Genomic DNA, 24,832 nt, shown 5'->3' with positions numbered 1-24,832 from the left:
CTGTCAAGCCTGTTAACACCTATATACATGGAAGACAGGTGTGAAAGTCAATATTTGAGTTTAATAGACACCTATAATGTTACTTTGATTAAAGCAAGACTTTCTAGTGTGCTTCTTTTATGTGGGAAATAGATAAAACTTTATTCCATTTGAATATTTTGGGTCATTGCAGTGCGAATTTGAAAGAAGAAAACCAGATGGAACAACAACATTAGGACTTCTCCATCCTGTGGATCCCATTGTAGGAGGTAGGATCACAGCAAGACTGCACATGAACTTTATGCTATTTGGCAAAAGTAATCTGGGTTAACATCTTAAAGTTGCAAACCTAAATTTAACCATATCGTTATCTACAAAGAATTAGACATCATGCATTTCATGATAATGGCTTGCCTTCACTTAGTGTTAATTTATATAGCAAATACCCATTTTTATAATGTTATAAGAAAGATAATAGGGAATACAGAAATTGATAATGACACAATTCCTACACTTTAGGAAATAGTCTCTAATAGTCTTTACTGTGGCAAAGCACTGTCTTAGGAACTATAGGTGGAGCTGGGAGTGTAGTGGGGAGCAAAACAGAAGAGACGGGTCCCTTCCCCTTAGATTCTGTGGGTGGGGGAAGGAGAGTATGCAAACTAATTATATAAGGAGATGTCTGTAGTAAATACTACACACTTGTCTGTCATGAACAAAGTACTGGAGAGTAATAGATCAGCCATGATTGTATATAAGAGAAAGTTCCTCCCAAGTGTTTGGGGGTCCCGGAGGACTTACTTAGGAGATGATATTTAAGCAAGTAAGGGACAAAGGAACAGGTAAGGGACTATCAGAACCACAGGTGAAGCAGGGAAGAGCTTAATGCAGCTGAAGACTAAGTGGGCAAGTCTGTTAATATTAATGCTCCCTAAACATCACTAGAAGAAAAGGAGCCAGAATGCATTTTCTTAACAAGACTCATGTTTTCCTTTCATGTGAACTTTTCATAGTAGAGTTTTATGGGTTTTGGCCACAAAAGATACCACAGCATTGAAAACATTGCTCTTTGTAGTGTAGCTGTGGTGAAAATCTGGTAAGGGAAAATGCAGCTAACTGGATTTAAGTGACTCCCTGAGATGTACCCGTTTCTTTGTCTGGTCTTTGCTCTCAGTCTGGTTTTCTGCTCCTGTGGGCATAATCAGATGTAGCCAAAGCTAACTTGAGTCACACACACAGCCAACCACTCTCTCAAGAGGCCACTTGGCTGGTTTAAGGTGGAAGACAGCCCTGCTCATTATCTTAGCTTTACCCTCCCGGTGGAGGTGCCAGTACATATTAGGAAGACATATTACATATGATTCACCAAGAAGATAGGGTTCTGATGTCAGTGTTTGAAGTTTTTTACAGGTGCGTTCATCCCACTGATCACTTGTGGCAATAACCTCAAACCAGCTTTAGGAGAGAAATCACTCTTTCTATTGGAAATTATTGGGGACCACTTTTCTCCTGAAATCATCCTGCTAGGTGCCCTCCTCATGATCTCTGCTTATATCATATATTCCCAGTTCCAGTACAGGAATTCATTCCTGATTTACCAAGATCACATTTTTTAAAGGCTATGTGTCATTACAGTAAAAGTATACCTGTTATAGACATTAATTTATCCTTAATGCATTATGAGCTCTTATTTTTAATCCAGGTATTTTCCCTTTACTTAGACTTTTCTAACCTTCCTATTCTTTTCCCTCCATCTTCTTAACATTAAAAGACCCAGCTTTTAAATCTGTTAAATCTGCATGCCTATAATTAGCGACTTGCGAGACTGAAGCAGGAAGATTGGAAGTTTGAGGCCAGAACTTAGTGAGAACCTATCTCAAAATTAAAAAAAAATATATATATATATACACACACACACACACACACACACATACATATATATGTAATATGTATTCACACGCATATACACAAAGGGGGGATTTAGCTGGGTGGTAAAGTGCACCTGGGTTCAGTCCCCATTACCCTCCCCCTCCCCAGCAAAATCTTATCTTTAAAGATGAAGTATAACAAAATTGTAAAGAATTCTTGGAAGCAGTGGAGTATGATGAAAAGGTCCGGATTTTTGGTTCCAGGTCCACAATCCTGCCTTTCTGAATTGAAATTTACTTGTCTTAAAAGTGAATATAGTAAGAGCTACCCAGCTCCTTCACAGTCGTGTAGACAAGATGAAGTACATGAAAGCACTCAGCAGAATACCCTATGGATTTTTCCCATGTATGCCTCCTTCATTGTACTTGGTTTTATGTCTCAGAACCAGGCTACTGCCCTGTAAGACTGGGAATGACAACTGGAAGACTTCAGTCTGGAGTGAATACCTTGCAGGGGTTCAAAGAGGATAAAAGGAACAAAGTAACCCCAGGTGAGGCTTCTACATAGTTACCAAGTTTTTTCTCTACTCTTGCTTCAGGGAGTTCATTGCTTTATTCACTATTCATTGCTTTATTCACCAGCTCTCTTGGTGGTATTTTTGCAATATGAATTAGATATTTCATTAACTTCAAAAGAAACTAGAAAACTAGGTATTAGTATTCAAAATAAGTTTTGTTCTTTCAATTTTTCCTCTCCCTTTGTGGAAAATAATTCACTTGAATTGCAACTTCACAGGTAGGGTCATCCCTCTGTGTTTGTGGATGCCATATCCATGGATTCAACCAAATACAGATCAAAAATATTCAGAAAAAAAATTATGTCTGTGCTGTGAGCCTTTTTTCTTATTATCTCTAAATAATATAATAATATATAACAACCATTTTACCATCTGTATCTTAGATTTGTATACAAGTCAGTGAAGTAGTAAAAGTTAGAAGAGAATAAACTTTTATTAAAGTAAGAAATTAGATTGTCATATAAACTAAAAAATAGTATTATAATAATGTGTTTAATTTTTTCAACAGTGTTATACTTGAATTATGGACCCTACAGTTCTTATGCCCCACATTATGACTCCACATTTGCAAATATCAGCAAGGATGATTCTGATTTAATCTACTCAACCTATGGAGAAGACTCTGACCTTCCAAGTGATTTCAGGTGAGTCACTAGTTAATCAATGTTCAGAACACAACATTTCTCTAAAATATTAATATACAATATGTGATTTGTGGATAGACTTAAAAAGTTATCCAAAAGGTAGAAAATGTACTCAGTAGTTTTTTTAAGTTGACAATAATAGACCCATAATTGCCTTTCTTTGATGGAAACAAAATATTTTAAAGAGAACATATGTCCTTCTTATGTGTTTCTTACAGAAATCAGATGCTGTGTACCTTGATTAATAACAAAAGTTTAGGAGCTTGTTACCTCAGAATGTTGATGTGTTTCATGTTGCTCTGCTGTGACATTTTGTGTGTCAGTGAGTTATGTTCCACAGTTGATCAGTTTGGAAACCCAAGGCACGTTTTCCCCAAGCTCTGAGGCATAGGACACGATGACTTGATTCCTAAGGCAACCCAATACAAGCTTGTTTGCCTACCATGCACCTACCAGTGGTCTACCAGACAGACCATTGCAGTTACATTCATCCATCCCTTGTAGCATTTTTCTGTGGGACAGTAACTTCTGTGATCCTGTTTAGGATACTGAACGCTTTATATCCCATTAACATAATGAGATACGATGCTGATTTACCAGGACTGTGGCTTAGTGCACTGGTACCTTGTAAACTGTTATTATGTAAAAGAACTTGACACTAAAGATTAACCAGTTCCCTGGTTTTCTGACAAAGGGAAAGTTTGTTTACTTGTACAGAAATGTGTGGTTTTGCTGTTTTTATAGGTAGGTCCCTAAGTTAGAGATTGGCTGTTTCAGATCAAGCCATCTATATACTTAGACTTCAGCAGCTTAAACAGATTTTTTTTTTTATTATTCATCTGTACATTCTACAAATAGGCAGTGCATGCCCACTATGTGGTGAGCATTCTTCTAGATGCTGGGAATTCCACGGGGAAAGAATAGTGTCAGAGTCCTGTGCCCTCCTGTCAGATGGTGACATTGCTTTGGAGAAAGAAAAAGGAAGATAGAATGCTAGGGTGAAGGGGAAAGCGGTCAGAGAGGTAATAGGTGAGAATAGATTGTCACAAGGACTTGGAGTTTTAAATAAGATGAGAGTCCACTGGTAGATTGTGAGCTTATAATTCTAAAAGGGTTCCTCTGGCTTCTGTGTAGAATAGATTCCACCCACTAGGCACAAGTTGGGAGACTGCTGTCATAAACCAGATGAGAAATGGGCCAGGGAAGTAGCCATTGAGGTGTTAAGAAAGGATCAGTAATTAGTAGGATTTCTCAGCTGGTTGAAGTGGGGTATGAGAGAGAGAGGACAGCATGAGTCCAGCATTTTCAGACTTAGTTTAAAAGATGTAGTTGCCATTCACTGAAGAAACATGCTGAGAAGGGGAAGGCCTTAGAGCACTGCTTGGGTTTCAGCATTTCGGCTTTCAGTGCATGAGCTTGAGATGCTGGTGAGACATTCAAACCCAGGTGTGACTTGGACAGTTTAGTACACATGAAAATTCTGAGGTGCACGATATCTGTAAGGGGACAGGGTGTGAAAGGGAAGTACACGAAGCCCCAAGGACTGAGCTATCTCTGAGGTCTTATTTTTCCTTGGAGAGCCTTCAGAATAATTTCATTTTCACTGTGATCTTGATATTGTTTAGTTCTCTGGTGACAATGAATTTATTACTGGTAAATATGTAAGTATAGTCTTGCTTCTAGAGAGAAAGTTTTATATCATGATGTATAAACCAAGGACATCTAATGGAAACAGTTGGTTATGACAGAAGGATTAACAATGGAGATGATTTATGCGGGAGTGACTTTCTCAACTCTCTCTTTTTCAGCATCCATGAGTTTTTGGCCACATGCCAAGATTATCCATATGTTATGGCAGATAGTTTACTGGATGTTTTAACAAAAGGAGGGCATTCCAGGACCCTACAGGAGTTGGAGACGGTAAGAACGCTGCTAAAGAAACAGGGCAATTTATTACTGGCTCAGAAACATTAGTCATTCAGTGTTATGAAACCAAGGATTAGCTAGTATGACAGCTGAACTCCATGGCCCTCCCAGACAACCCAGCCTGGGTGGAGGCCATGGTGGAAGACAATGAGCGGAAAGGAGTCACCAGCTACCAGGACCTGGGAAGGGCAGAACATGCTAATATCTCCTGATCTTGGGAATGTGGGATTCAAAACTGGGGTTTACATCTCAGAAGTCAGTGGGTACTGTGTACCCTAACAAAAAGGGGAAAGTCTTCTCACTGGCTTGAAACTAGGTTCACTAAAACAATAGGAAATGCCCTTTTCCTTACTATACAGTTAATAGCTTGTTAACACTTATAATCTGTCTCAGTTCATAATGGAGTAATTCAATCTTAGCTCAAAAATTAGAACCAGAAGATGTCCCTACTGATGTATAGGAGAGTGTATTTTCAGAATGTTCTTGTCATTATAATTAGAGGACCCTACACGTCTTGGAAATCATTGCTCTCTCTCTCTTTTTTTTTTTTTTTTTTTTTTTTAAGTACTGGGGATTGAATCCAGGAGTGCTTTACACACACACACTACCTCCCTAGTCCTTTTTATTTTAAGACAGGGTCTCACTAAATTGCTTAGGGCCTGGCACTTGTGATCCTTGAACTTTCCTTTGATGATTTTGGCAATATATTTCAAAATGTAATTTTTCTGCCCTTTGATCCAGCTGTTCCTCTTTTCATAATTTATCCTAGAAAATAAGAGATTTATATGAGGATACATTGTTTATGATTTTTAGAAATTGGAAATTAGTTATATCACAATACAACCTTTCAAAGAAAGGTAAATTTTTAATTGATGTCCATGATGCATACTTCCATGGTTTACGTGTGCATAATCTCTTAACAAGTAGGATCTATAATCCTACTTGTTAAGATTAATATAGTTAATATAGAATTAACTATATTCTCTGTTAACATTTGCATATTTTAAATAATTTTCTACTGTCTGAAAATATTGCTTGATTGCTACCCAGTAGTCCCTAGAGTTCCTTTCTTGTAAGAGACTTAACCTATTGTTAAAAACAGATTCCATTTATTTAGTTATAAGCTATTTACCAAACACCTTCTTAAATATATGGATAGGTTTTTGATCAGGCATGGAGCTCAGCATCACCAATAAAAGTACAACAACTCACAGAGTACTCTCAAAATGCTAATTACATTTAATTCGTTTTTATTTAAAAAGTTATATTCTAATAATAGACACTCTAATTTCTTTTCTCTTGCCACAAAACTTTGTTTTCTCATTTCTCTATTTGTCAATCCATACTTTTTTTCTTAAAATGTTGTTTTTCTTTATTCTTACAGTCATTGCCTGAAGATGAAGGCCAGGCTAGGACACTTGACACAGCAAAAGAAATGGAGGTGATTATGTTTTATTCTTTTCAAGAAATGTTTAAATGAAGAATAAACTAAAAGACCTAAGTGATGTATTTTAAAGTAAAAATATTCAGTATTACCTATGGTAGAAAAGCTTATCTTGGCCTGTAGAGCTTAGCAGTACTTGTAAGGTATTCGGGCATGTAAACAATGGAATCAAAATCAGTTTACATGGAGTGAGTGCATGGGGTGTGGACACCCAGGGTGGAGGAGCTCACTAGTCAGGTAGCTCTGAACAGGGCTAGCAGGATGCAAAGGTGTCTCCCAGCAGTGGGGTCAGATATCTGGAGCAGGTATCTGACAGTGAATGTGACAGATGAATCTGAGAGAGGAGGGCATGTGCACAGCAAGCTCAGAAAATATGACCAGCAGTCCCTGGGGAGGACAGGTAGTAAGCCTGTGTAGGTGAGGACCCCATGTGAAGTCTTCTCTATGTGCTGAGAAGCTGAAATCTTATCCTAGAAATGGCATATAGTGACTTAGACTAGCATACCAATATAAAGGAACAGAATAAGGAGGGGGGTGGTTGTGGCAGTGGTAGAGCACTTGCCTAGCATGTGTGAGGCACTGGGTTCGATTCTGAGCACCACATACAAATAAATAAAGCTCCATTGACAACTAAAAAATATTTTTAAAAAAATAAAGAATAAGATTTGGGAAATGCAGTGGGATGAAAATTAAAATTACCTAGTTCCTGATATTGGTGATAGTATTATTAAATCATAGGACGTGCAGGAAAAGGAGCACAACTTTGACAGGGAAAGAAATCATATTTGGTTTCAGATGTGACAAGTGTGATGAGGACATTGCCAGAGGTCTGGGCCTGGCACTTGAAAATCTGGGCTGTTGTTTGGATCTGGAAGTTGTTGGTGTAAAGGTGGAATTTATTTCAGTCATTAGAGACTACAGGGAGGACGTGGAAAAAGGTTGAAGGACAGAACCTTAGAGAAGACCAGTAGTTGAGTCAGGAAGGAAAACCATGGAAGAATGCTAAGCAGGGAGAGAGTTTGCAATATCAAATGCCATGGAAACCCAAGAACAGGAGGCCCACAAGTGTATTTGTAATCTTGATCAGAGCAATCTCAGTACAATGGTAGAGGCCAAAAGTAGACTTTGGTGAATTAAGTAAGTGGAAGAAAATTGGGTTAAATGGAGATTTAAGATTGTGCAGGGGCTGGGGATATAGCTCAGTTGGTAGAGTGCTTGCTTCACATTCACAAGGCCCTGGGTTCAATCCCCAGCACCACCAAAAAAAAAAAAAAAAATTGTACAGACTTGAGTTCTCTGAGAGAATAATAGAGATAAAGCTGTTATTTACACAGCCATGTTGTTTTCAGGGAAGGAGCCAAGAAAGATCGTGTGCTTAGGGAACAAGAGTGAAAAATCTTTGAAGACTGGGAAAGGAAGTTGGTTAAGAAATAAAAAAGATTATCCAGCTGAAATGGCAAACCATAATACCAATGCCAGGTTGTAGTTAGAGTTTTTCTCCACTGTACACTTTCTGCCCGTATATATGAAGGTAGAGAAGTCAGGTTTTTAAATTGCATTTGGACTACAATACCAAACATAAATGGAATCACCAGCTTTTGGTTACTTATTATCTGGATTGATGTACTCCTCAAAAGTAGTGTTGAGGTTATGGAAACTCTGAGTCTTAGGATCCAAAAATAAAACTCCACCCTGCATAAGATTTTGTTTTTTCCATGCAATCCCAATAGCCTAGCTTTGGATCCTGGACAAGACCCAGGAAGCATCTTATATTAAAGATGTACTATAGAGATGCAAATGTATGGACTGGGTGGGCCGAAATATTGGACTTTGAGTCTCAGAAACATCAGATAAAAGTACTTCATAATTTAGGTAATTTCTCATTACTTTATCTGTGGAATGGTTGCCATATGAAGCAAATGCTGCAAACCATATGAAATCTCATTACATTACAGAAAAGCGTGGATTTGTGGACTCTTATTTTGCCGAAATTTGGGAATAGCATTTTAAAATGGTATGCTGGGGAGACATTTTTAGTAGTCATCAAAATGATAACTCCGACATAACGAAGTAAAATAACTGCCTATAAACATAGCCATCTTACTAATTTTTACTTAGCACTCTCATGGCTTAGCAAGTTCAAATAACTTCCTTTTTTCTTTTGAAGCAGATTACAGAAGTAGAGCCCACGGGGCGATTGGACTCTGGCACTCACGACAGGCTCACAGCACTCAAAGCAGTAACAAACTTTGGCGCTCCAATTGAAGTCTTTGACTCTGAAGGTGAGGGTCGCAGACCATAGGTTGCTGGAAATACTGTGCACCACAGGCAGTCAAGACCAATGCCACATTGGTACAAATTAACCAAGCCACTCGCCACAGCAAGATTTTGCACAGCCAAGTTAAACAAAGAGTAAAACATGGCTGTGGTACTGGTTTCATTGGAGGGACATTACTTCTTTGAGGAGAGAAGTCTAACCAATAAATAGCTAAGCCTTGAAGCACTGGACTCATTTTATCACATAAGATCAAACACAAGTATGCCTAGGTTTTCCTGAGTGTGTTGTGTTCTTACCTCACAGAGGCTGAAGTATTCCAGAGGAAACTCGATGATACCACGAGATTGCTCAGGGAGCTTCAGGAAGCTCAGAATGAGCGGCTGAGCACCAGACCCCCTCCCAATATGATCTGTCTTTTGGGTCCATCATACAGAGAAATGCACCTCGGTATGTAGCACCTCCAGTAAGAGGAGAGTTGGGGGTTGCTTAAAGGAAAATACTTCCAAGTAATGACATCACTATAAAGTGACTCTGGAATGAATACCATGGAAAGTGTGTTTTTTGCATTAATGCATTCATGTTCTGTTGTATTTATTTATTTTTTTAATTATCTGAAAAAATTGCTTTTCAATGCCTGAAACTATTTTTATTTTTATTTCTAGCTGAACAGGTGACCAATAATCTTAAAGAACTTGCCCAACAAGTAACTCCAGGTGACATTGTAAGCATGTATGGAGTTCGAAAAGCAATGGGGATTTCCATTCCTTCCCCCATCATAGAGAACAACTTCGTAGATTTAACAGAAGGTACGTACCCTGTTTCCCTGTGAGTGTGGGAGGTGCAAGTAAAAGGAACATCTCAGTCCATTCCCTTGAGATAGCATTGGAAAGGTTTCTCTGGGATTTTTTTTGAATATGTCGAGGGTTTTTGTCGTTAAAGATAGAACCCAGGGCCTCACACATGCTAGGCAAGTACCCTATACTAAGTTAAACTAGTACCTTGTCTGTCTGATTTTAATGTATAAATCTACTTTTACTTTACAATGATGACCTAATAATGCCACTTATTCTCTAACCTTGAGTATGGTACAGAGGGCTATCAACAGTCTACTCAATGCTAGCTTCGTCTTCACTTCCCACTTCTAATTAAAAGGAAAAAAACTTAGTGATGTGGTATTGTCTTTCAGATTTTGAAGAACCTAAAAAGACTGATGTTGCTGAGTGTGGACCTGAAGCCACTGGTATTTGATTATATATTATGTATATATTTTTTTCATTCTGAACTTGAAAATGCATTTGAGAAGATATTAACTATTTGTAAATTGTGTTTTTAATTAAACTTTGGAACAATTAATTTTAATGTTCCAGGGATTGAACTTCTATTAGGTAATAAAGCTGAACCTGAGAAGAATACTGTGCATATCAGCTAAGTTACCTCTTGGCCTTTTCCCAGAGTATATCTGAGGATGTGATAGGAAACCTTGGAACATAGCCTTTTTCATGGTCATCCCTTAAAAAGAAAGTCCTCAAAATAATCGAAATCCCTCATGTTTCACATTTTCCATAATTAATTCCCAACTAAAGAAATCAAGACCAATAGTTCCTAACCTATCAGATTCCATCTCGATTAAAGTGGCCTTCAGAAGAAGCAATATGGCTTTGGGCTATTGCATACCTAGGCAGCATTCTTTCAAAATAGTGCTGATACTTTTTTCAGTAGCCCCATCCAGTGAAGATTTTCCATCATTATACCATGAAAACAAATCCTTAAAATAATTTTAGGATGTGCTGTGCTCCCTGCATACCTGATGGGAATGATGGACTTGTGTGGTAATTAGGTACCCCACACCCCTTAGAATAAGCAGATGAGATTTATAACACTGATTTTCTTGTTTTTCATTTTTCAGTAATTGGGAATTGCTAAAGGATAAACCAAATAAGATACTAAATCATCCCAGAATAGATCAGGGAATTACCAAACTTAAAAGGAAATTTATTTCCTGTTTCTCAAAGATCACCTGTGCCTCAGCAGTGCCCCTAAACTAATAATCATTTTTATCAAAAATACAAAGGTCACATACCAAGCAGAGACCATGAAACACACCCCTCTATCACCAGCCACTAGGCTGAGATGAATGGTGATTTTTCTGAATGTAACCTGTCTAAACTAAAAGGCAATTAGGGCTGGGGTGGAGTTCAATGGGAGAGCATTTGCCTGGCATGGTCAAGGCCCTTGGTTTGATCCCCAGCACTGTAAAAATGAAATAAAAAAAAAAAGAAACATAGCATAAAGTTCAATACAGAGTTCTGTAAAAACTCAGAAAATCCATTTTGTAAAGGAAAATTGATTCTCTTGAGGAAGTTAAAACATGACCTAGTTTATGTTAAAGTTAAAAAAAAACCTATTTGAACTTTTTTTTTTTTAATCAGGTGTTTTATTTCTAAAATATAATTTTGGACCATCCTTAACTTAGATCTACTTGGCTTAAGTAAGTTCCTAAAGATCAAAAGGATATTTTAAATCAGAACACCTTGAGACATTCAAGTTTTCCACATTGCTAATTTAATGTATGAAAAGCAGCCTATCACTGGCAGTTTACAAAAATAAAAGATTTAAAGCAAATATTATAGATCTACAAATATTCAATATACAGAACAAATCCTTGTTATTTGCATTCACTGTGAGCAAATTTCTGTACAATGACCTATTATATACACAAAGTATACAGTGGGTAATGATCATCTGTTTTGTTGGGAAATTTCCTTAGTAAGTAAATCAGAAGATGTCAGTGTTAATTTTCGGTAGCAGTGACGCTGCCTTAGTAGAAATTTTTAAGCAAGTGCTCGACCCATAGAAGAGATATTTATTCCTATGAGATTTTAAAAAAAAAACTGCAAGTGATTTTTATGGTCACAACCTGAACATTAAAGTATTCTTATCTGAGCACAACACTTTAATTGAAAACTCCTATCTGGGGATTCTGTTACTGAAGGAAAAAAAGTAACTTGAATATTGAAAGTAGAAATTTGAGGCCAATGTGCTGACATGTCTACCTTTCATCAGCAATATAAACCTTGTGAATTCTTCAGGGGAGCTCTAGACACTGCTAGGTTTTGAGAACACAGATTTCAGTATAGTATTCACCTGAAATCAGCTGTTACTTGAAATGTCAAGGTCAAATAAGGCTTTTTTCCCTTACCATCATTTTTGTCAAAAAATTCCTTCAGAAAGCAAATTCTTATAACAAATGCATACTGATTCCGATTGTAAGCAATACATCAGACTGCCACAAGCCCACCCCAGCACCTTTTACAAATTAGATCAGCCCCCCACCTTCCTCAGGCAGATAAACCCCCACAAGATAACACAGCAGACAGGTTACATTTTGATCCCCTCCAACACCACTTGGCTATACACTGCTCTGCAATAAGGGTGGCAGCAGCATCCAGGATCTCCAGTCACGGGTAAACCTAGCTGGTTAGTCACTGCTGCAACCCTGTATAATCTTTTGAAGGCTCCAGTAAGATTTTATGAATAACTTCGGGGGCGGGGGGTTGTGGATGACTTTTAGTTACGGATCTCTTACAATGTAGTGAAACTCAGTGGTGTTGGATCCTAGGGAGGCTCTGGCTGTAAGGTAGCAGTGAAGTCATTTCCGAGCAGGAGCAGGCAGTTTGGTTATTTCTCACCTTGAAACAGGTAGACTTCTTTGGCTCCCTGTGGAGTTGAAGCACCATAAGATGCCATTTCACAAAGCTGGCGTCAAGACTCATTTGGTTTAGAGCAAGAACATCTCAGCATTTATAAGGGGCCAGCTTCCAGGAATAGGAACCTCGACACATCTCATGAAAAGTAGATCCTCTGGTTTTAAAGCTCTTCATAGTTAGCTATGCAGACTAAAGAAAGGGAGACACGAGCTGCAGGTTGTCCAGGTTCTCTCTATACTAAGAAAAGCAAGATACGGGTGAAGACTGCAGGGCAGAGGTAAAAATGCATGAGTGGTCAGGGAGGAGCACGTGACTGTACCCCCGTTCTAGGCTTTCAGCTTACTGAACCTGATCAGTAGGCTTGCAGCAAGGTTGCCTGGTTCAGAGACAAGCCTGTGCCACTGCTGCTTTCTGTGAGCTGCTTTCCTTGGAACTCTGTCCCTATAGCCAAGCTTATCCACACACTGACACTGGACAGTAGTCTTGCATACATGAGTCATTGACTAAAAAATTCACTAGAAGGAGGAGAGTTTTGTCTAGGGTCTGAGAAGTCATTAGTAAGGATGAAACCCCAATAATGTATCCATTTAAAGCAAACACATGCCAAAGATGACAAGAAGTAGCAAGTGTCATTTACAGGTTTTCTCTACCGTTTGTTTCATGTCAGCATAACGATTTCACACATGTCAACTCCATTTACCAGAATGCTTATGTGAAAAACAAGCCCAGAGCCAGCCCTGCTAGGGAGAAGGGCGGCTCCAGCCCATGCCAGGCGGCTTGGCTAAGTACCTAGAAAAAGTGAGTTTCCTTGCACATGCTTACAGGTCACCAAAGTGGATATCTGCCTTAGTCATCCTCTGAGCACCTCCATAGCACCCTGGGAACAAAGTTCTCAAAGTCACAAGCACAACCTCCCAGTGATCCTCTTCCATCTACCTAGACACTGTTACAGACTGACAGCACAGAGGCCCCACCTGCTGCCCCAGGTCACAGCCCAGCAGTCACTCAGGCAGGATCTGGTGTATGTCTAAGTGACCCTTTAGTGCAAGCCCAGAGAAGCCACACAAAGCCATCGGCCAGGAGGTGGCAACGGCTACAACTTGTTTGAGTGCCTTTGCCACTGGCATGGGGCCAAGTCTCTCCTTGGCTGACTCAGGGCAGGAAACTGGCTTCCCAGTGCGTTCTGGCTGCACCAGAAGCCCTCAGTTCAGCCCCAGCCCTTGGAACTTGGCAGTGTCTGTACACACAAAGTAAGTCCGCAGCTCGCCTTTGCCTTTGACATTGATCAGTCCCCGGCACTCACAAGAGTAACCTAGTCCCTTGAGGATGGTGCATGTCTCTTCAGTAACCTGAAAAGGAAAAGAAAGCCCGGTCCTCAGAAATAGGGAGATGGTGATGGGGACAAATAGAAGTTGACCACCAAGCAGCATGCATGTCTGCTTTCTCTCAAGAAGATGATGGCTAAGAGTCACAGTTAAGTGGTGGTAGACTTAGGCTTTAGGCTCAGGACACCTCAGCTCTGGGGAGAGTCTTCCCCCTCTGTCATCTGCTCCCCAGTGGGTTCTTACCTGGATTTTCCCAAGCTCTCCGGTGCTCTCCATGCGGCTGGCAACGTTGACCGTGTTTCCCCAGATGTCATATTGAGGTTTTCGTGCCCCAATTACTCCAGCAATCACAGGCCCATGGTTTATGCCTGCCAGTAATGTTTACAATTGGCTGATCACAGAGGCAAAGCTTCAGGCCTCTGCCCTTAGGGGAAGCCACAGAGTTGTCCCCCAACCACAGAAAGGGTTAACAAAACAGTCTGCAATGTGATATGGCCCTTGGAATGTAAGAAAGGCAAGCCCTGGCCTGTTCTTGTTCAGATTCTCCAAGACAGGAAGTCTGGGTTTGTTGCTAACACTTTTCTAGTACCTGCCGGTCTCCCTTTTAACAACAAGTAAATAGGCCAATCCTGAGCTAGCAGTCACCAGTTAGCTTTAATAACTTTGCTTTGTTCTTAGTATATTTTAAGGCCACCTCTTTACAGCTGTGAAAACTTCCAGAGGTAACTATACATGCAATATGCAAAGGTCAGGATAATAATGCAACTGCCAGGCTCATCAGATCAGAGGGATTTCAGGAACTTAATAATGTGATGGCCAGTGCAGCTTGGCCATGCAGACTAAGAGAGGGCTTGTTAAGCAGGAGCTACACCATCTTCCTCCCAATCCCGGCCGGCCAGCCTGCCAGCCCACCCGGACGCTCACCAACTCGGAGGCGGAAGGAATTGAAGGAGTGCCTGTTGATGCCATCCAGCTTGCTCATCAGGGCAGTGCTGAATTCTACCATGACACCTATGTGGGTATGCTGTCGCTCCAGGTCCTGCAGGGCACAGAGCATGCAAAGTCCTTCCCCACCATTCCTTCCACAAATCCCTCGACCATCAGGCTTGTGTACCCGGCATCAGTGTGAATTCCAACAGTGGCCACTATGGGCAGAGGGTCGTCCCACAGTCAAGATCTCCATGCTGAGCCATGGAAGTTCCTTTGCCCATCCCTCACAGAACAGGAGTGTTAGGAAGGCATCTCCTTTAAGTAGTAAGATGGCATTCCCTCCTGGGGCTTGAGTACCTGGTTTTCATGCCCTGAGGGGACGCTGAGCCCCGCAGCTGCCATGTAGGTGCTGCCAATGGTCTTGATCTTCTCCACACCACTGAACTTGGGCTTTAACAGCAGCTGCAGACAAAGGGGAGGCACACTGCAGCCCCAGGCACCCAGGTGCTAAGAAAGAACATGTGACCCTCCTCCCTCCCCACTTAGGTGGCCATGTCTCTGAGGCTCTGAACTAAGTGTAGTCTTATACATGGCCTCCCCTTGCCTCCCTCACCCCTTCCGTTCCCGTCAGCTCTCTTCAACCCTTTAAAGCATCGAACACACAGCTGCTTTAGGAAGGTGGATTAGTTGTCTCCAGCAGAGTTGGACCCAAACAGTCCTCTGAAACAGCCGATAGCATTGGGCACAACTAGAAATCAGCCTGTTCAGTAAGAACCTGAATCTAATCTTAGCAAGCTGCCTGTCGCAGAGATTAATATCTTGGCAAAGCATTTGCCAAGTAAAACAAGAAAGACAAATGTGTTCGCATTACTGAGTTCTGAATCTAGTGGCATCCTACCACAGAGCTACATCCTCAGCCCTTTTTATTTTGAGACAGGGCATCACTGAGTTGCCCAGGCTGGCCTCCAACTTGTGATCTTCCAGAGGCCTCAGCCTCCTGTCATTGGGATTACAGGCATTTGCCATCTACCCGGAAAATGTGTTCCTTTGTTTCCCCTCCCCAGGGAAGCCGCCTCATGTTGTGTTGTTTGGTGCTGGGATGGAACCCAGGGCCTCATGCATGCTAGGTACACATTGCCAACAGAGCTATGCCTGGAGCCTGTGACATCACATGTTTAAATTGAGTTCAGAATGCCTGAGCCTCAACCCTGCTCTTCGTGCAGGCAGGAAGGCCCAGAGCCCCAGGACTAGGCCGAACGCGTACCTCATCAAAGTCAGCGATGATCTCATTTAACAGGCGCAGACACTCCAGCCCTTCTTTATTGACATCGCACTCTGTGTAGAACACTTTGAAATCCGGCACAGATGCAAACATGACACACACACAGTCGTAGGACTGATGGTACCAGTCCTGGCACAGGGTAGGGAAGAAACAGGCCCTGATGGCTACATGGCATCTGAAGGGGACAGCGATGCAGACAATACTAAACTGCCCCTGGGCTTCCAGAAAGGGAGACGGAGCATGGTTCCCGGCCCTGGTCGCGCAGGTAGTATGCCAGGATTGCCAGGATTGTTAGAACCCGGGGTGATTCTGAACTGGTCGGTTGAGGAGCAGGAGGATCAAGCTGATGTGATGCCCTTGTGAGCACCCTGGGTGTTTATGTACAGCTGGGGCTGAGGCCCCTAGATTACGAGATGGGTTTATACTGAGCAAGTCATGGGACCTCAGTTTCCTTATCTAGAAAATTCTGCACACAGAGCTAGAGGGAGTACAGATGTTTTCATCAGTATGGAACATGCGGATCACTAACACTGGAACACATATTGGACTTCACAGCAATCCAGGACAGTCAGCCCACTTTTCACACGAAGACCCAGGGAAGTAAGGCGTCTGGCCCCTGACTCGGAGCCCGTGCTTTTGTAACTGCCAGCACAGGCTGGCTCCTGGGCACGGGGGGCGGAGGCCAAGACCCAGGAATGCAAATCAGCACTCAGCAGCTCTGCACCTGCACCCAGGCTCTGTGTCTGCACCTTCTGTCTCCTAACCACATGCTGAGCCCCTTCCTCCCACTGCACCTCATTCAGCTTGTCGCCGATGAAGTGGGCAGCCACATGGGCCGGCAGCACATTCTCCAGGAGAAGGCGGTTCACGTTCTCCATAGTTTCAAATTCTTCATGTTCCTTCTTGAACTTTTTCTTCCACAAACAGTCCAGGCGACAATAATAGTCAATCTGCAAATGGGAAACAGTGTTCATCCATAGGACAACATCCACCTAAGGAGCTGGTGGGCACAGCTCTGACCTTACCCAGCCCACAGTGCTGCCCAGCCTGAACCCAGCTCAGCCCATCCCACTGTGACCTGGGGAGGCCAGGACTGGGGACCAGAGCTTCTACGACAGGATTCTGCTGTCTTCATGCTTGAGGCCCCTCCCCCAAAGGCCTTGTCTGCCTGCCCATTACAGGAGGCTAGGGCCCATGCGCACCTGTCTGGAGAGCATGACGAAGGTGGCGTAGAACAGGACCAGGTAGAAGTTGATCATGGTCTTCAGGTCACTCAGAGAACAGCCAGTGGTACTGTTGGGTGCAGGAGGGTAGGAGTCAGCATCGGCCTTGGCCCCAAGTATGAGTGTGCGTGGCCCTGCACATGCCAAGTGGGGGGCAGGCAGAGGTGAGCAGGTAGCTGCAGCCGCACAGGGAATGGGGGAAGGGGTGGGGCCCTCAGGGGACATTGAAGCTCGTCCCTGAAGGACCAGAGGCAGCTGTGGTGGGGATATGAAGGCAGCCAAGAGTTCTCTTGTGGGAGGGAGGGGACAGTCAGGGCAGGAACCTGCAGATTGGTATAAGGACCCAGCAGGGCCAGGGCAGATAGATCTCTCTCTGTGTCTCCAAGCTCCCGGCCTCTTAGTGCAAGGGAGCCCCCACCGCAGCTTTCCCCAGCTTCCCCATCAGCACCTGTCCAAGAAGGGACCAAAAGCATCTGTTCTTGCTGAAACAGGTAATCCAGGACATGCATCAAAGACGGGCGACCTGGCTCAAGCCTCCCCTCACCCCTAAGCTGGCCCAGAATAGATGGCCCCTGTGGCTTCTGCTGGACTAGCACTTCCCCCAGAGAATCCCCCAGTGAGTCACATTCTCAGTTCTGAGTACAGGAGACCTGTGGCCTGTGCCATGACTGTCCCTTCAATAAAACAGAAACCCTGCCATCTCTCAAAAATGTCCAGCCCAAATGGACCATGAATGCAGACATGCCCCAGCTTGACCACGCACCAAGTCAACCCAGTGTGCCACAACGGGCCACGGGGGACACAGGCAGCAGTACCCCATGCCTTATAGCAGGCTGCATCTGGCCCTACCTGAAGGTGCTGTTGGTCTTGGTGAGGTTGCCCAGACCGTGGCCACAGCAGTCACCCTTCCAACAGAGGGAGAGATTGAACAGCACCAGGTAGGCCACCAGCGCCACTGTCAATAACACGACCTTCAGCTCCAGGTTCATGCGCAAGAAGACAGAGCAGGAAATAAAACCCAGGATACAGCTGCAGGTGTAATACTGGGGAGATGGGAGGCATTACTCAGGGTGGCAGAAGTCACCCCACCATGTCCCATCACCAGGAAGCTCACCTCCAGAGCAGTCACCAAATGGAAAAAGGATAACAACACACACCCCAGCTGCCCGGTCCCTTCCACCTGTGGGCTCACAGAGCCAGGTGTCTGCAGCATGACTCATCCTGACCACCTCTCAACAAAAAGCGGCCGCACATCGGAGAGTCTGTGGCAGGACACTGCTCTGTGGTTTTGCCACTGTGGCAAGTGAGCTTGTCTTAAGGAGAAAAACTGGTAAGTAAAACTCCAGACCAGGGTAGGGGCAGGGTGTGCACACCTGGTCAGCTTCCCTGTCAAGTCCTGCTGGAGCTCACCTGTCCCAAGGGCGTCTCTGTCCACAGGACTCTCCTGCTCAAGATCACGCTGTGGCTCCCCACTGGCCCCAGAAGAAAGACCACGCTCTTCTCCCTGGCATTCCTGCCCCCCGCCAACCTAGACCAAACCTACCCCTCCAGCTGTGTCTTCCAACTCTCCCCACCCAGGGTACAAATCCCCTGAAACCCTACCAAGGCACCCAGTTCTCACATTGTCCCCTCCCTTCTCCCATCAAGAATCTGTCTGCCTTTTGGAGACCTGCTCAAAACTCATGGCACTCCCACACCTCAGTCCCACGGTCTCACTCAGGTGGTCTTAGCCCTGCCACACAGACCTTGGTGTGGTAGTGACCTGCCTGGGCCCTGTGCACCTCATCCTTCGACCTCTGATAAAATGGCCTGGGCAGGGAAGGGACCTGGGATACACCCACCAGCACAGCTGACGCTCACCCCTCCCTCCCTGCCCAGCCCTCACAGCTAAGAGCAAGCAGCCAGGACCCAGACCCTCCCTGTCGCCAGGCCTAGCCCAGCACCACCTGCTTGAGCCGTCTCCTCCGCCTCTCTGAGGAGACACTGGACCCCCTCCTCCATACCCCATGATCATGTGGACTCAGAACCAGCGCTCTTAATGCCAAGACTGCATCCCTTGCCAGGAGCATCCCAGGGAGGATACAGTGCCCAAAGGGCTGGCCTGGGGTCTGGGCTCCACTTGGAGCCAGGATGACACTCACCGGCAGGAGCTCACACACGGTTCTGTTTCTGCTGCTGCTTGTGGCCCACAGGCTCGTCTCATTGCCACCAGGCAGCACCGGAGCTGGGAAAGGCATCAGTGGCTACAGAGGAGACAGGTCCTCATTAGGGGACATCTAAAGGATGGACCTTGGGACCTGCCAGAGCCAAGAGAAGCCGGCCCAAGACAACCACAGGCACCACGGGCACCCCAGGCAGCCTGAAGCTGTGTGACAGACTCAGCTCTAAGCTCCTGTGAGCGGCTCCCCCGCCCTCCACAGCAACCCCCACCCCGTCACGGTACAGAGAGGGCTGGGGAGAGAAGGGCATCGGAAAAAATCATTGGTGCATCAGAGGCAGAGAGGAGAGTCAGCACTTCCCAGGAGCTCCCTTCTGCAGGGACCCTGAGGGAGACCACGGAGCACACTCCTCACACCACGCTCTAGAGGGTCAGGCACAGGGCGGAGGGGCCTGGGCTCTGAGGAGGGAGCTGGCCATAATCCCCGCAGCAGCCTGCAGAGCCCAGGACACCAAGTCCCAGAGACAGTGAGGCAGGCTGTCCTCTGACAGGAGGAGGAAGGAACATCAGACACTGTTGTGGCTCAGGCCCCATGTCCTTGTGTAGCCAGCCACAAAAGTACCCCGGGTGTCCCGAGTCCTTGTTGGACCAGATGAGGAGCGCTGAGTCCAGGACCTCACAGGGCCCCCACTGAGCTCCTGAGGAGCTAAACAGATGCACCATTAAGGCAACCTGCCAGAGGACTCGAGAATCCACAGGTCCCAGGGTCAAAGACGGCTCCTCCACCCAGGAAGCCTCCCCCAGGTCCCTGCCAGGGCCTCCCTCCCCCACCCCAAGCTGACCAAGTTGACGATGGCGACGGTGAGCAGGCTGCCAATGGTCAGCACAGCCAGGGACAGCCTCAGCAGGGGCTGGGTCTCCACCCGCTCAGAGATGGCCTGGAGCGTCCCCCGGGCTGGGCAGCACCTCTGTGGACACAAGGGGTCAAGTCATCCAGAGCTAGCAGCCGGGACAGGAGGGACAGGCCACCTGAGGGGAGCCATGGAGAGTCACTAGCAGGCGGGGGAGGTTGTCCTTGAGGCAGAAGCAGCCCCCCAGCCCCTGGACACAGCAAGGGGCCCAGACAACAAGCTCACCAGGGTGGGCTTCTGGGAGGGTCCCAGGCAGGGAGGGAAGGAAGGGCCACGGGGACCCAGTGATCACAGACCGCAGCACAGGGGCCTCGGCCACTCACCAGGAACTCAGAGGCAAAGCACAGGCCCAGCACCAGCCCCAGCAGGCAGGCCACCAGCCCGAAGGACACACCCAGAGCTGCCATCCTAGATGGGAGGAAAAAACCTGTGCCAGGGGGTCATGTGCCCAGGACCTGTCCCAGGGCCCCAATCCTCCAGCCCACAGTCACCTGCTCCTCCCCAACTGCCACTGCACACCCAGCAAGGGGAGCTCTGAAACCTGTGTCCGACTGCCCCGCTAATAAAACTCAAGGCCTGGCCGAGTCACGACATCCAGGTCAACGTCACGTGCCTTTTGGGCCAAGTATGCAAGAAACGAGTGACACTGGGGACCCTGGCCCACAAAGATTATAGAAAAGCATTCCCCGTTTTGTCTTTATGCATCCCAAACCTCAATTTCAGTCCATCCTTTGGCCTAACTGCCCTTTTAGAAACCACCAGTGGCTTGTCCCCTCATTCTTGTCCCCCACCAGCAGGGCCCAGAGCTAGCAGCCAGAGTCTCAGGACTCCTGCTCCTGGCTGGATGTCATGAACCCTCTAGGCCCCCTCCCACCTCTGAGAGGGAGGTGGCATTACCTATGTTTTCCAAATCCGCCCCTCAAGGACTCCAAACCCTAAAATGCCTTCAGGTTTCACAGATGACAGGGGACTAGAAAGCAATGCCAGAGCAGGGCCACATCCCTGGGCTCAGCTGTGGGGACTCCAGGGTCTGTGGGTTCTGAACAGCAGGTGCTTCCAGCCCCATCCTGAGGCTCCTGGAGGGTCCCTGCTGGGTCCTGCCCAGATCACCACCCTCCAGCAGGACCCCAGTGGGCTTGGCCATCTGCCCCCACTCAGACTGACCTGGGCATCACTAGGACGTGGACCAGCAAGATGCAGACGAAGACGAGGCTGGCGCAGGCAAAGTCATGGCGGGCCCGGGGGATGGGGGCCAGGCGGTACTGAGAGTGACAGGACTGTGAGGGGCGGCGGCCTGTGGGGCCCAGTGCCTCCCAGTCCAGGCTGACACCTTAAGAACTACCTCACACCCCTCCTTGAGCTCCAAGGGACGTGACATTTGATGACTTTTGCCCATTGGCATTTCAGTTTCTTTGTAGGTGGAGAGGGGAGCCCTGCCTCCCTCCCCCACCCACCCAGGCCTCTGACTTAGAACTCATGTCCCCGCGGACAGAAACCTGGTCAGTAAGTTACCCTACACCAAAGGAGCGGGCTGGGCCTGAGTCCCTGAGCTGGCAGGTGACGGACCCCAGTGCTAGCCCTCTATACAGGTACCACTGCATGGTCACAGCTCCACCAGGGGCTGGTAAGGAAAGCGAGGCTCAGAGGGCAGGGTCCCTAGCCAGCCTCCACCTTCAGGGCCCTTTTCCTGGTAACCTCCCTTGGGGAGCCCCAGGGAAGAGTAGGGCCCTCCCTTTCAATCCAGGTCCCCGAGGGTGGGACTCCCCCTCCTACAGCCACACCCAAGGCTAAGGACAGGCTCTGGAACCTCTGAGACTGTCTATGAAATGGGGAGCGGCCCCCATGTGGGCAAGAGTTAAATTACATAATGACACGTGTGCCCAGGACCTGCCAGAACCAGAGCACCCCAGGAGCACAGTCACCACTGGACAGAACGCAGACCCTGCAGGTCCCCCCCAGGCTGAATCCGGGGTGGTTTCTCTCATGGGGAGGCCCATGCCATCCCTGAGGCCTCCCTGGCCCATGGCAGCTAAGTTCTGGCAGCTAAGTTCTGGCCTCGGGTGGAGCAGAAGTTTTCCAGACCCTGAGGCAAATCCCTAGTGGGGGATCCCAGGTCAAGGAGTGAGGCCGATAGGAAAGAGAGGCAGCCCCCAAGCTGGGGCTGTCCTGGGCCCCCACCAACCCCCAGCAGCCAGCTGTGGACACTCCCCATAACCTTGTTGGCTGCCCTATGGCTTGGGCTCCCACCCCAGGCCTGGACAACCCTGTTCCTCTGGAGTGGTGGCTGCCCAGGGCCCTCACCTCATGCTCAAAGCTCTTCTCCAGGAAGATGGACCCAAAGGTGTAGAAGTCGTCAGACTTTGAGCAGCAGGGCCTGGGGGTGGCAGCATGAAATGGAGGCCTGGATGAGTGGAGGCCTTACCAGGACAGGGAAGGAGCTATGGGGCCCAGAGCTGGGGCTAGGCCACCCACCTCAGGGCATGAGGTGGGCCTACCCACAGGGGGACCCCATGCAATGGGAGAGGGGGAAGGGGAGGCACAGGTCTTGGGCTTCACCTCGTGGAGCTGAGCCCCTCGATGGCTGAGAGCATCTCATCGTCATAGGAGTCATCTTCTGACCGCCGCTTGGGGGATGCGCTCCTGGAATCAGACACCCAACTGCGTCATCCCTGGGAGCCACACCCACTGGCCCAGAGGCAGGAGTGTGGATGAGCTGAGGCACCCCGGGATCACCAGGTGTCCAACAGGGGTCCCCAGCTTCGTGTGGGAGGGCCAAGGGACAGATGAGTCCCACTAAGGCCCCAGAGGGCAAGTGAAGGTCCAGCACCACCCAGCAAGAAGCGGAGGAGAGAGCCCCCAGGGCTGCTCCTCACAGGCCAGCACTGGGTCCGTCCTTCCCTCCCAGGCACCTCACACTGACCCACCACAGGGTGGGCGCACAACAGGCGCTCGATCATGGCTCTTCAGAAGAGCCGGGGACCCGGAAGCGCTAGAATACTTTGACTTGGCCTCCACAGAGGTCCTGGGCTGGGCTTTGAGGAGCTGCCTTCCTGGTAAGGGCCACCTGCCTGGAGGAGGTGACTGCGGCAAGGTGGGGGCAGCCCCCGTACCTGTCAGGGATCCGGTGGCGCCGCAGAGGAATGGCCTGAAAGGGAAGGGAGAAGCGGGGACAGTTATTCCCAGCACCTGGGCCTGCGGTCCATCACGGGCTGGGTTCACCACTGCCAGCTAGGGACAGGGGTCACAGGGGTGGAGGTGGGGGCGATGTCCAAGCTGCAGGCATTCAGACTGGGCAATCGGAAGGACAGGCACGTTGCCGCCCCCCCCAGTAGGCTGTAAACGCCAGCACTTCCCCAGCAGACCCGGAGGAGGAGGCAGGGCAGAGACCAAAGCCATTTTACGGCTGGAGAAGTGAGGCTTGGAGAGAGGGGCCCGTCTGCCTCTGCTCCCCCAGGCCCTTATCGGGGCCCTGAACCCAGCTCTCTGGATAGGAGGGACCTACCTTAGGTCTCCGCCCATTGGGGACAGGGGTCTCACTGCTGCTCACACTCTCGCGGTGGCTGAGATGTGCAAAGGGCCGCGCAGCCCCCCAGGACTCCAGGTAGCGGGTCATGCGCACGGAAGCCCGCATCTTCAAGGCCGCGTCCCCCCGGGGCTTGGGCAAGTGTGGGCTGGGAGGGGGCGGCTGCTGGCTCTGCAGGCAGACACAGAGGAGGCCTGTCCCACCTGCTCCCCCAGCCCACCCTCCAGCTCTCCAGAGTGTGACCCTGCTTGGAGCACTGGCTGATCTGTCAAAAGGGGAAGTGACCAAACAGTCCCTCCCCTGGCGCTGCCCTGAGAGTCAGGCCAGGCTGTGGGGACCCCGGCTCCACTCCTGTCCCAGGCCAGGAAAAGGCTGGTGTTCACACACCCCGTGCCCAGCCCCTGCTCCCCGCCGCAGGGAAAGAAAGGGCTAAGGTCCTCATCCTAAGGCCACGTGCCACTCTTGGGCCTGAACTCCCAGAGCCCCTTCCAGGGAGGACCCGGGGAGGAGCAGCAGGCAGCGGGCCTCCTGCCATGCCCACCCTGTGTGCTCAGCGCGAGTTCCTTCCTTCCTGAGGGGCGCAGCAGGAGCAAGAGCCAGCACCCGGAGACTCGGCCAACCGAGGTGCCAGCCTCCTCAGTGCAGCCTTCCAAGGGAGTCCCCTGGCACGGCCCCCGGCCACAGCATGGGGCCATCACCTGCCACGTGCCTGCTAGGGCTGGCACCATGCCAGGGACCCAGTGCTGAGCCAGGCCCTGAATGAGGGGCCAGTGCTGCCTCTCCTCTGGTGCCACTGGGCCAGCCCCTCCCCCTATAAAAACAACCCACTGGGACCTCCTCCAATCAGGTGGCCAGGTGGGGCTGGAAATGAGGAAAGCGAGAAAGAGAGAGATCCCCCAAGGTCACTGGAGCCAACCGGCCACCTTAAGGCCTTCTGAGAGTCCCCTCACCCCACCCCAACATTCCTAACATTGTCTCGCCCTCTAGGAGCCCTGTGCCCTGGGCCCCTGCCAATACCCACAGGAAGGAGCACCTACAGCCACAAACACTTGCTAA

The 24,832-nt window shown here is 47.6% G+C and overlaps 2 protein-coding genes across 5 annotated transcripts in view; one reads left to right on the top strand and one right to left on the bottom strand.

Annotated features, from left to right (window-relative positions):
* Nucleotides 1–11,339, top strand: part of Brd7 (bromodomain containing 7) — a 39,047-nt gene extending 27,708 nt beyond the window's left edge. Inside the window, exons 9-17 of one of the 2 annotated variants that reach the window (XM_076839614.1) lie at nucleotides 173–248; nucleotides 2,291–2,398; nucleotides 2,934–3,069; nucleotides 4,878–4,989; nucleotides 6,380–6,436; nucleotides 8,607–8,721; nucleotides 9,021–9,164; nucleotides 9,380–9,523; nucleotides 9,904–11,339. In XM_076839614.1, the coding sequence (XP_076695729.1) occupies nucleotides 173–248; nucleotides 2,291–2,398; nucleotides 2,934–3,069; nucleotides 4,878–4,989; nucleotides 6,380–6,436; nucleotides 8,607–8,721; nucleotides 9,021–9,164; nucleotides 9,380–9,523; nucleotides 9,904–9,965 (954 nt within the window). In that variant the 3' untranslated portion in view covers nucleotides 9,966–11,339. The remainder of the gene's footprint in view (nucleotides 1–172; nucleotides 249–2,290; nucleotides 2,399–2,933; nucleotides 3,070–4,877; nucleotides 4,990–6,379; nucleotides 6,437–8,606; nucleotides 8,722–9,020; nucleotides 9,165–9,379; nucleotides 9,524–9,903) is intronic. The other variant, XM_076839615.1, reaches the window with a different exon arrangement.
* The window catches only part of Adcy7 (adenylate cyclase 7), a 53,793-nt gene continuing 40,217 nt past the window's right edge, over nucleotides 11,257–24,832 (bottom strand). For all 3 annotated transcript variants that reach the window (XM_076839613.2, XM_076839612.2, XM_076839611.2), the window contains exons 11-26: nucleotides 23,756–23,947; nucleotides 23,364–23,398; nucleotides 22,810–22,893; nucleotides 22,555–22,627; nucleotides 21,418–21,515; nucleotides 20,577–20,661; nucleotides 20,185–20,310; nucleotides 19,326–19,427; nucleotides 18,034–18,227; nucleotides 17,164–17,254; nucleotides 16,756–16,911; nucleotides 15,944–16,090; nucleotides 15,037–15,141; nucleotides 14,674–14,788; nucleotides 13,993–14,117; nucleotides 11,257–13,773 (exon numbers count right to left, since the gene is read on the bottom strand). In XM_076839613.2, the coding sequence (XP_076695728.2) occupies nucleotides 13,627–13,773; nucleotides 13,993–14,117; nucleotides 14,674–14,788; nucleotides 15,037–15,141; nucleotides 15,944–16,090; nucleotides 16,756–16,911; nucleotides 17,164–17,254; nucleotides 18,034–18,227; nucleotides 19,326–19,427; nucleotides 20,185–20,310; nucleotides 20,577–20,661; nucleotides 21,418–21,515; nucleotides 22,555–22,627; nucleotides 22,810–22,893; nucleotides 23,364–23,398; nucleotides 23,756–23,947 (1,875 nt within the window). In that variant the 3' untranslated portion in view covers nucleotides 11,257–13,626. The remainder of the gene's footprint in view (nucleotides 13,774–13,992; nucleotides 14,118–14,673; nucleotides 14,789–15,036; nucleotides 15,142–15,943; nucleotides 16,091–16,755; nucleotides 16,912–17,163; nucleotides 17,255–18,033; nucleotides 18,228–19,325; nucleotides 19,428–20,184; nucleotides 20,311–20,576; nucleotides 20,662–21,417; nucleotides 21,516–22,554; nucleotides 22,628–22,809; nucleotides 22,894–23,363; nucleotides 23,399–23,755; nucleotides 23,948–24,832) is intronic.

The sequence above is a fragment of the Callospermophilus lateralis genome, chromosome 18 (assembly GCF_048772815.1).
Source record: "Callospermophilus lateralis isolate mCalLat2 chromosome 18, mCalLat2.hap1, whole genome shotgun sequence".
NCBI classification, from domain to species: Eukaryota; Metazoa; Chordata; class Mammalia; order Rodentia; family Sciuridae; genus Callospermophilus; species Callospermophilus lateralis.
The sequence above is the reverse complement of the archived record's forward strand: the minus strand, read 5'-3'. Positions and strand labels throughout refer to the sequence as shown.